The 11,856-nt window shown below is 39.0% G+C and overlaps 1 protein-coding gene across 1 annotated transcript in view; it reads right to left on the reverse strand.

Annotated features, from left to right (window-relative positions):
• Nucleotides 1-1,025: 1,025 nt before the first annotated feature.
• Nucleotides 1,026-11,856, reverse strand: part of AFAP1 (actin filament associated protein 1) — a 147,577-nt gene continuing 136,746 nt past the window's right edge. Inside the window, exons 14-16 of the mRNA XM_044681768.1 lie at nt 10,799-10,989; nt 7,207-7,371; nt 1,026-1,130 (exon numbers count right to left, since the gene is read on the reverse strand). Of these exons, the coding sequence (XP_044537703.1) occupies nt 1,104-1,130; nt 7,207-7,371; nt 10,799-10,989 (383 nt within the window). The 3' untranslated portion in view covers nt 1,026-1,103. The remainder of the gene's footprint in view (nt 1,131-7,206; nt 7,372-10,798; nt 10,990-11,856) is intronic.

Below are 11,856 nucleotides of genomic sequence, written 5' to 3' on the forward strand. Positions count from 1 at the left end.
TCATGTAGTGAATCAAACTCCATCCGCTTGTGAAGCTGCCTCTTTGCTGTCAGAGTCTCTGCTAGAGACAGCTCTCAGGGAAGGAAGGAGTTGGAAGAATGGTGATTTGAGATGCAAAGAGAAGGAGAAGGAATAGAGGGTGGCTAGGAGAGGGGAGGAAGTCAAACCAATGAATCAAAGTATTAATAGCACTTTGCTGCCTTTCAAAAGCAGTACAAAATAAAACTATGATACAAAAGATCTTGGAAGATGCCAAGTGCTTTAGAAAAACACACACATACACAATACACAACAAAGAGAGAAACATTATTTTTTTTTAAATGCAGCTAAAAAATGGCAGCTTTTCATGTCCCAGTGAGAAAAGCATCTGTCCAAAGGTGGGGAGGAAGGAGGAAAGAGAGGAAGAATCGTTTCACATCACAGTTATTTCATTCCAAAATCTCTAATGACTAGGGGGAAAGGGCAGGACAGGGGCGGAGAGGGAGGAGGGAAATCTCCTGGACTAGACATTCAACTCATGCCAGCAGTCCTATCACATTGATCAACATGCTTCCTGACGCTCTTTTTCAAACAAGACTGTCCATGATGGGTCAGGTCCTGGCTCTGCTCATACCTAGAGCCATTCTCAGCTGTGGGAGTCCTACTACAAAACTCTCCCAGATGCCAATCTGAGAATTTCACCTGGAGCTCCTTCAGATTCACTCTTGTGATCCAGTTCAATTTGAACCCAGGCAGTTTAAAGCCATGACTTAATTAGTTCAAAAAAGACATAATCCTTGCCATTACAGTTTCTTTTGCTCCTCTTCTATCACTTAACTTTGTCCTTTTCTTAGGGTGTTTTGTATGTGTGTGTGGTTTCTTTTACCTTCTTAAGTTGGAAACAAGAGTATCACAAGTAATAATAATCATTTAAAAAAGGGCACCATCTACAGTAGAAAGAGTACAAGTGAATGAGCGCTAAGCTACTGGCACCCGAGAATTACAAAACCTCTGATGCAGTCGTGGCTTGGCATCACATTTAGAGTTGAGTCTCCTGTCATATGAGTCTTGGTTGAGAGGGTATAAGGCCTTCTAGAAGGTATGTACATTTTCCATCGTTCTCTTTATGTCCCATTTTTCAATTCCCATTCCTAGAAAAAGAAAAACAAAGAGTAACTGAATGTATGCAAAAAGCACGAGATCATCATTCCAAGAACTAGGACTCCTGGTGTAATTCAATTCATATTTATTAAGCGGTGGCTATTTGCAAGTTGCCACTGTGTGAGCCCTAGCTTAAGTCATTTTATGGGTGCATTTTTTAAAGCATCAAGGTCTGGGGTAGTTAGGTAGCACAGTGGATAGAATGCTAGGTCTGGAGCTGGGAGAACCTGGCCTCCAACAATTCCTAACTGTGTGACCCTGGGCAAGTCCCTTAACCCCAATTGCCTAGCCTTTATAGTCTTCTGCCCTAGAACTAATACTTAGTATCAACACTAAGACAGAAGGAATGTGTTAAAAAATCAATGTCTACTACCTACTACTACCCCTTAATAGAATCTTCCCTTGTATGAAGTTAACACAAAACAAAAAATGGGCAAAAAATCCAGCCCATTGACCACACCCAACAGAGTAAGCAATACCTCATTCCACACCATTAGCCTATCACTTTTCAACTAAAAGAGGAAGGCAAGGTGTTTTATCAGTCATCTGGGGTGGAAATTAGTCATTGTATCGATCAGAATTCTGATGCGATGTCAAAATTCAATGATTCAACTAACATTTGGTGAATGCCTTTATATACACTCCTCTGTTAATTCAATACATCCGTTAATATTTATTAAGCATGTGGTATGTGAGAGACTTCCTGCTAGGCTCTGGGAACACATGGGAAATTCCAGAATATAGAAGTTCACATCCTAATATGGGATTGGGGGACAAAACAGGGACAGTCATTATCTCTGTTACCATTTGTTAAGTACCTACTATGCACCAGGCACTGGCACTAAGCCTTAGAGATACAAAGCAAGGCGAAGCAAAACAAAATGGAAAACGAGAAGCCCAATCTCCAGTGAGGGAGACAACAGGCACACACTGCACACAAGCGGAATATATCTAGGATAAAACTGGGATATAATCTCAGAGAGAAAGCATTAAGAGGTCTGGGAAAGATTTCTTTAAGAAGATGGGATTTTAACTGAAGCCAGGAGGCAGAGAGGAGGAGGGAGAGAGCTCCAGGTGTGGCAGAGAAACAGTAAAAAAGCTAAGAAATGGAGTGCTATATCTCAAGACCAACAAGAAGGCCAAAAAGGAAGGAAGTAAAGTGTGAGAAGACTGGTTTTGGAAAGGTAAAATACGTAGGAATGAAATAGATATGTATGGAAATTTTGATGAGGGAGAGAGATTGCTTTTAATTGGGGAGATCAGGTAAGGCTTCATGGAGGCGGCACCTATGTGAAGATCAAAGATGATCCCATTAAGACTCAGCTTGAGAAGACCAAAGAGATGGAAGATAAATGGAAAGAGGATCTAGTCTAGTCCATTCTAATGAGGATGAAACAGGTCCAAGAGACTCATCTGTGATCATATACTGAGTATTGGCTCCAAGGTAGAAGAACAGTAATAGTTAGGCAACTGGGGTACAATGACTTGCCCAGAGTTGCACAGGTAGGAAGTATCTGAGACTCCTGACTCCACATCTGGTCTTCTATCTGAGCCAGCTGGCTGCCCTTCTACTCCTAACTTTAACTACCACACAAGATAAGCATGAGACTTGCAGCACATTATCAGGCATACATATAAAGTCCTGTCTAGATTCCCAATTCTAATTCAGCTTCTCCTATTAGTGGGAGGCTGGGTTGTGTGATGGAAAGTGCAGAGGACTTGGGATTGGAGGACCTAGTTCAGAATCAACTTTGTCACTAAAAAGTTAGGCATGTCCTTGAAATGGGGTAGGGGATGACCCCTTTCTAGGTGGTGTCAACGATCCCAAAAATCTCAGCTTTAAATTATGTGATTTTGCCTCATGGCTCAGTTTCCTCATCGACCGAATGAAATGGCTGGACTAGGTTCCTTCCAATTCTACTTCTGTGTGATTCTACAACATCTCTACATGGTTAAGTATTTTATATACATGATTGCATTTGATCTTCACAGCAATCCTGTGAGGTAAGTAGAGCAAGCATTATTGGCCCCATTTTACATATAAAATAAACTGAAACCCAAAAGAATTAATGACTTGTCCAAGACCACAAAGATTCAAACTGGCAGGGCCAAGCCTCTAAGCTAGATCTTCCCATTCTAAATCCAGGATGCCTTCCATGATACTATAAAGCCAAAGCATTATTCCAGGGCTTTGGGTCCCCGGTGTCCTTTACAACTATGAAAATGTGTGGTTCTATGATCCTGATACATAGCCTTTTTTGTGTGAGGTTCATTGGGAATTTTATATGGTCCAGAGACATTTACTGGTCCTGAAATGGAACTGTGGGCAAGTTATTTCTCCTCTCTTGAGCTGTAAAATAGGGAAGCTGGATGAAATGACCTCATCTAAGTTTCCTCCTTCTAGCTCTGGCTTTCCAACTCTTCAACACAGAATTGTAATTTGAATTTCACCGATTCAATATGTATACACTATATTTAAGACACAGTTACGTGTGGTTTTTACAAATATGAAAAACAACAGTCCCTTTTTCTAAGGAACGAACTTACAACCTAGCAGAGGGTTATGGCATTTGCACAAACAAGAATGTGATAACTTCATAGGTATAGTGATCAAGGACATGGAAACCTTTGGAAGGGTCTGGTTCTACTGGTGCCTGAAGTCAGTCTTTAATAGATCAAAGTCATGACTATGATACCCACATCAGTTTCTGTAGTTCTCTTTTAGTGAGAAATAGCCTTGGCAAAGAACCCAATCCCAAAGGAATACCACGGAAATATTTCTTGTTTGTTATCAATAATGAAGACTATAGCATAGCATAGTCTAATTCTAAACATCTATTCCAGACAAATGCCACAATCCTCTGTCTATCTATCTATCTATGGCTTGTTAAATGTTTGAGTCACAAATTAAACTAGGTAAGGTGTTCTGGGAAGGACAGTTGAAAGTAAAAGCATTGGTCCTGGTATCCCTAAAGTCTAACAATACACAAAATCTGGAGGGAAGAGCCAAAGGGCACTATTAATACCAGATGTTCCAGAGGTTGTTTATATCTAAAATGATCAGAGAACTTTCCAAGGAAATACATTAGGATCTAGGAATTTTGCCAGTGGTTAACACCCATATTTCTATCCAATAACAACTTCATTGTTTAAGAAAATACATAGAGTCAGCCAATTTAAAATGGGTCCCAATGGCTGTCATGTGAATTAAGTTTGTTCTACAGTAAAAATAATGACATCGATTAGGCATTTTAATAAGGATAGTAATGCAAAAACTCTAAGGCTGGCATTCACTGGAACAAATTAAATTAATCTGATTTCATCACTAATGTAATCATAACGTATCATGGTTTACATGGGCAAGTATGTTTTCAATGACTATCATCCTGTATTATTTGTTTTGACATCAAATGGAAGTGGTTGAATTGGGAGGGTTTTTTTATCCCTTTCCTTTCCTTTCCTTTCCTTTCCTTTCCTTTCCTTTCCTTTCCTTTCCTTTCCTTTACTTTCCTTTCCTTTCCTTTCCTTTCCTTTCCTTTCCTTTCCTTTCTTTCCCATTTCCTTTCCTTAATGTTTTCTTTCTTATTCAAGTTTTTTTCTTTCTTATAAGAAAAAGTTGTTATAATAATTAATAGCCATCCCTGTAAGAATTCTGCTAGTCTCTGGGCCTGAGATCCCAGCTACAGTAAAGGCCAACACTGGTGGATTGCTTGAGTTCAGGAGATCTGGGCTGCAATGGGCTGAGTTGATTGGTTATCCACTCTAAGTCCAGTACTAATATGGTAAGCTTCCAAGAATGGGGCATTATCAGACTGCCAAAAGAGGGAGCAAACTAGCTCAGATCATAATTGCACTAGGTCAAAATCCTCATGCCAATCAGTGGCCATTACACTTCTAGTTTGAGCAAGTTATAGAAACTAAATCTCAATCCCTCTCCCTCTCTCAACCTCTCTCTCCCTCTCTCAATCTCTCTCTCCCTCTCTCAATTTCTCTCTCTCTCTCTCTCAATCTCTCTCTCCCTCTCTCTCAATTTCTCTCTCTCTCTCGGAAAAGACCTATGGTGTCAATAAGTGCTAGTTGAATAGGTATCATGTGGAAAGTATTTGGGAAGAAATTAGGTTTAGAACAATATATAATATCATCTAAGTTCCAAATGGATATATGCTTTAGATATAAAAAATCATGTCATAAACAAAGTGGAGAAGAAAGGAAGAAATTATCTTTCAGATCTATAAATTGGGGAGGTCATGGCCAAAGAAAGGTCAGAAAGGATTACAGAAGATCTATTGGATGACTTTGATTACATAGAATTTTATAAAGTTTTTGCTCAAATAAAACAAAGATTAAAGATTAAAAAAGACTCAGGAAGTGATTGAAATTTTTAAGAATAAAAGCAACTTTCCCATTGACAAATGATTAAAGGATGTAAATAGGCAAGTCTCAAAAAAGAAATCTAAGCAATCAATATGCATATGAAAAAATTATTATTAAATTGAGAAATGCAAATTAAAGCAATTCTGAAGTTTTGTCTCGTACCATCACATTGGCAAAGTTGACCAAAAAGAAAAATGACAAATGTTGACAAAAAAGGAAAATGACCAAAACAGGTTTATTAGTGCACCATTGGTAGAGCTATTTAAGACTTGTCATTCTGGAAAGCAATTTAGAATTATGCCCCAAACCTCACTAAGCTGTCTGTACCCTTTGGCTCAGAAATAACACTATTAAGCTCATACCTCCAAAGAGAACAGAAAAAGAAGAAAAGGATCCATATGTACAAAAATATTTATAGCAGCACTTTTTGTGAAGACAATGTATTGAAAATTAACAGTTGTTTCCATTCAGTCATTTCAGTGGTGTGCAACACTTCATGACCTCATTTGGGATTTTCTTGGCAAAGATACTAGAGCGTTTGTCATTTCCTTCTCCAGTTCATTTTACAGATGAGGAAACTGAGGCAAACAGGTTTATGTGACTTACCATAGGTCACACAGACAGTAAGTGACTGAGGATAGATTTGAACTCACAGAAATGAGTCTTCCTGACTCCAGGCTTGGTCCTCTATACACAGTGCCATCTAGCTGCCCATCAATTGGGGAATGACTAAACAAATTATGGCATAAAAATGCATAGACTCCATTTCAGAGAAACCTAAGAAGACTTGGATGAAGTGATGCAGGATAAAGTAAGAATCATCAGGAGAACAATTTCTGCAATAACTCCCATACTTTACTAGACAAATAACTTTGAAAGACTTAAGAACTCTGATCATAAAATGATTAACCATGATTCCAGAAAAGCAATGATGAAACATACCACACATAAATTGATAGAGAAACGATGGCTTGGAACCTATATTTTAAAGTACAAGGCCAATGTGGGAATTTCTTTTGCTTGACTGTGTATTTGTTGCAAGGATATAATGTTTCTTTTTTTCTTGATGGGGATGGAGGTGAAGGTGAAGGTAAGAAAAGAAAATAAATGCTTGTTAATAGAAAACATTTTTAAAGAAAAAAATGATAGACCCAAAAGCTGACAGAAGAAAATCAGGCCTTAAAAATGAGAATTGAACAACTAAAAGGCCCTTATCAACCCTCATCTGAGTCTTTGGTCATTGAGAGAGGTCAATGACCCAATTTATTGGTTCCTGCTAGCGTACCTAATAAATTGATTGATCATGCTCAGAAAAAAAAATGGTAGAGTTATAAAGTCTCACCTAGTAAAGTAATAAATAATGTTTTATAGTTTTGGAAACTGAGACCAGAGAGAGGAAGTTATCTGCCCAAAGCCACTCAGCTAGTTGGAGAAAGAACCAAGCCTAGAACCCAAGTTTCCTGATTCCCATTCTTCTTTCTAATGTGTCATGTTATTTTTAATAATAATTTTCACTTTTGCCAGCTTCATAGACATAAAAAGAAATATATTTTATTCACACTGTAAGACCATGTCATCGTTCATGGCATTTTCCCTACCCAAACCCCATATGACTTCTTGCGGATTCTCTGAGGAGCTGGAGGGACCTATTTTTGCCCATTATGACGGTTCTGATAAAGCCAGAGGTCTCACCTTTGCCTTCCTAAGGACATGACCCCGGCAAGGAGAGTTGCCAGATGTCGGTGGATGTCGCTTCAGAACTGCCGCACTGTTCACCGGCATGGAACATTCAGTGTCGCTGGTATCACAACTTGAGATAGGAGAGTTTTCCAGAGTTCTGTGCCTAAAAATTGGAGACTGACAGCATAGAGAATGAAAATCCCACATGAGGCATAGTTTCCTGATGGGCTATATTTTTCCATGAACACGTTTTAAAGTAGGAAATGGCAACATGAACCAATAGAAAGAGACATGGGTTTGGAGACAAAAGAAATGAATTGGAAACCTGACTTCTTTTACAACCTGTGTGATCTTGGGTGAGTTACTTCCTCTCTTGGCCTCCATCTCCTCATTATAAAAATGAGGGGGCTGGACTACATATTTCTAAAGACATTCTCATTACAAAACCGTATGGCACAATGAAAAACTAAAACAATGCTGTCACATTATTGCTGGAATTCTTTTGATTTTCAGACTTTTCTCCTTCATTATATATAAAACTAAAAGGAAACTTAAGTTAGGCAAGAGACTAAGGGCAATGATGCCTAACGAGAATTTTATATAGAATTAGAGAGCATAGAAACTTGAGAGAAACTTAGAAAACATTCAGTATCCTTATTTTATAGAAAGGTAAACAGAAATCCAAAGAGATTAAGTGACTGGTCCAAGGTAGCTTAGACAGCATACAGTAGATCCAGGATTCAAAATCCTGGTTACTCCCAACCTAGGGATCTCTCGCTTGTACCCTATTCAACATCTCTCATAGAATTCAGTTATCTTGCATAACCTTGCATTTACTAAGGATGGATTTATCATTTGATATCTGTTTACTCACAACTGACAGAAATGTCCACCTGTACTCAAAGCCATTTTGAAGGTGACAAACTTAAAAGTAAGCCATTGCAAAAAAAAAAAATATCCTAATAGGCTGTGGTTCGCCATGACTACTTATTGCTGATTCTCTCTTCCTTATGCAATGTCAGTAACTAATCCCTCAGTAGGAAGTATTTATGATTTTGTTTTTCCAAATGTAATTTCCTAAGAATCAGAGGTTCAAACTCTACAAATATTTCTTCTTCTTACTGCTCCTAAGAGAATCTTTAATTTGTTTAAATGTGGGCCTGACATGTTAAAATGTTCTTTGGCAGAACAGCACTGTAGTTATTGTTAAGCCAGGTGGCTCTAAGTTCCCCCAAAACTCGCTGACATCATGGATGTGCTTATTTTCATTTACCAGCCAAAATTTAATCAAAGTCTAGTTATAGTTGTTTCTGGGTGGCAGAAGAATCCTCCCCCAAACCCCTTCCTCCTTCTATATATTTCCCAGGCAAAGACCTCAGCTGAGCAAGTCACAAAATTTATATCTGTATGTATGATGCTATGATGCTGACCAATGTATGATCATAGGGTCTAGAGCAGTGATGGTGAACCTTTTAGACCTTTTAGCCACTGGGTGCTGTGCCCTGCCCTACCCCCAGACTGGGTGCTATACCCCAGCGTTCTCAGAGACCAAGTCCCCTCCTTCTCCTCACCTTACCCCAGGCAGGGGTGGGGGAAAGGGAGGGAGTGGCCCAAGAGTTCTGTTCAGGGAAGGGAGTAAGTGCTTCCATTGGGCTGCTGGGCAAGTGTACTGAAGAAGGAGAAGGGAGCAGCTCCAACCAAGTCCCTCTGCCTTTCTGGTAACTAACTCTGGTACGGTGAATGGCACGAATGCCCACAGAGAGGTCTCTGTGTGCCATCTTTGGCACCAATGCCATAGGTTCACCACCACAGGTCAAGAGCTAGAAGGGACCAAGCCCTCATTGTACAAATGAGGAGACTGAGGCACAAGGAGTTGAAGTGATTTGGAAATGGTTAAAGAACAAGCAACATAGCTAGGATTCATAACCAGATCTTCTGAACCTAAATCGATTGCTTTTATCCATGATACCACACTAATTATTGTACAACTATAAAGTGATTGCGAGGTTAAAAGAGAAAGAGAAAGAGAAGCACCAATATCCCTTTCAGACCTTTTTCCATTTCTCTCAAAGAATGGAAAAGATGGTATATGAGTCTCTAATGCTCTAGAACTACTCTGTTGTGACCATAGTGACCTACAACAATTTTATTTGCAGCTGTTCTCCAGAAGATTCCTGTTCCACAGGGGCAGATTGCTACAAAAGCCAGAGTCATGATAGAGAACGAAAGCCAAAGAAAAAAAGGATAGAAATTTTAAAAGGAAAAGAAAAAAAGAATGAACGAAATCTAAGTGAGCAAGAGGAAAACTGGCCAACATATCTTAATGCCATCCTTCAAAAAGACAACCTTGATTTCGTCACCTGTCAGAAGAAGAAAGAGTAGAAGAGAAGCTCAAGAAGATTGACAGGACTCTTTCTTTAAATAATCCATATGGAAAACCAACATGGAAGGCCACTAGAAGAAACCCCTCATCCCACACAGGTTAGGATGGAGAAGAGTGAATGATTTTTTAAAAACTCTAATCTTCTGTCTTGTAATCAATTCTGCATATTGATCCCAAAGCAGATTAGCAGTAAGGGCTAGGCAATGGGAGTTAAGTGCCTTGCCCAGGGTCACAGAGTTAGGAAGTGTCTGAGGCCAGATTTGAACCCAGGACCTTCCATTTCTGGGCCTGAGCCACCTAGTTTCCTCTGAGTGAATGATTTTCTTTTTGTTTTTGCTAATTACTCTTGAAATCTTCTCTTACTAACTCTGGTTTACTTGAGATCTAAATCTAGGATCTGTCCCAAAAGAGGTTGAAAAAAAACCAAATAAACATTAAAAAAAACCAACCATCGATGCATGAAATTAAGAAACAAAAACATCAAGGTTTGCCATATGGTACATGGCATGTACATTACACATAATGGCCTATCCTCTCTACCCATTCCTACTACCCCCATCCTTGCCAGTCTGTCTCAAAGTGAAGATATTAAATTAATTCAGATGAAATTAAGAAAGATGCCTGAAAGTAATCAAAGAGAAAAAGTTATCCAAGAGAACACAGGACTTGGAGTCAAAATATCTGGCCTCCAGATTTGGCTCCAGACTAGTTATCTGAGCCTGGAGAACTCCCTTGAATTCTCTGAACTTCAATTTAATCACCTATAATATTAGAAATTATAATATTCACACTAACCTCTCCAAAAGTTTGAAAGGAAAGAGTATCATAAACCTTAAAGTGTTATAGAATTGTGATTTGTTATTCAAATAGTGGGGAGAAAAGGATTATTTCACTCAGATAAAGAGTCAGGATGCTAGAGTGCAATGAGGCTTTCGGAGTCAGAAAATCTGAATTCAAATCCTGCTTCAGGAAGTCAATACCTGTGTGACCCTGGGCATGTTATGCCACCTATTTGAACCTCAGGATATTCATCTATAAAATTAGGAAGCTGGATCAGATGGCCTTTGAGATGCCTTCCAGCTCCAAACCTATGATCCTATGATTAGATATAATTATAATTAATATTAATAATATAACAATGGTGATAATATTATCCTTGACAAGGCAGTTCTCTAGCCATGACCTGAGCAGCTGTTGTCTGCAAGGGGGATGAGAGCTTACCTGGGGGCTTGAGGTTCCTGATTTTGGCTCAATGGCTAGACCCAGTGTGATTCCCCCTGCCAAGGCTTTCTTGAGGCTTTCTTTGACCTCTGTCAGCTCCAATTCCAGATTGACTCGTTCTGTCTCCTTCTGTTTACATTCCTCCTCCAGTTTCTTCAGTTTATCTTCTAGAATAACTTGGGTCTTCCTTCCTAGAACCCAAATAAAACAGTAAACTTTTATCCTCAGGAAAATGTTTTCAAAATCAAAAGAAAAATGACCACTCAAACCAGATCAAAAGGAAGATTAAAAAAAAATAACATCTCTGTTGCAGTCAATGACTAAGTATGTTTCACCTTCACACTTTTCAAATCTGTGATAGAAAGTCCTGTTTTCTAGAATATGGTGAGCATGACAGTGAAAAGATCATTGGACCAGAAGAAAGAAGGAAGAGGTTTGAATTCTTTCCTTGCCTGCCAATAATTTGGTATCTAATCTTAGACAAGGTCACTCCTTCTCTCTCCCCAAGTTTCCTCTTACATAAAATGACTAGATTAAATCTACAGCCACTTTTCTACTTGCATAATTCTTGGCCTTTAGTGTTCAAACTATACTGGAGTGTGGCTTTCCAGAAGGATAAATGGATCCTTTCCAATTCTAGATTTATATCTCTAATTACATCCTTGGGCAGCTAGGTGATGCAGTGAATAGAGTGCCAGGTCTGGAGTCAAGAAGACACATATTTTGGGAATTCAAATCTGGCTTCTGATAATTCCTAGCTGTATGACCCTAGGGAAGTCACTTAACCCCCACTGCTGAACCCTTACCATTCTTCTACCTTGGAACCAATATCTAATATTGATTCTAAGATGGAATTTAAGGGTTAAAAAAATATCTCTATTCATTGAACCACCTGACTGTTCTTCCACAACTTCCCTCATCTGCCATCTTTAAAAGAAGAGAGCCTGGTTCCGGGTTAAGATGGCGGCAGAGTAAGAAGCAGCTCTTAACCTCTCCTGACCGAAACACACAAAACTCCTCAAGGGGACATAAAAACAAGTCCAGACGAATGGAGGAAC

The sequence above is a fragment of the Gracilinanus agilis genome, chromosome 6 (assembly GCF_016433145.1).
Source record: "Gracilinanus agilis isolate LMUSP501 chromosome 6, AgileGrace, whole genome shotgun sequence".
Taxonomy (NCBI): domain Eukaryota; kingdom Metazoa; phylum Chordata; class Mammalia; order Didelphimorphia; family Didelphidae; genus Gracilinanus; species Gracilinanus agilis.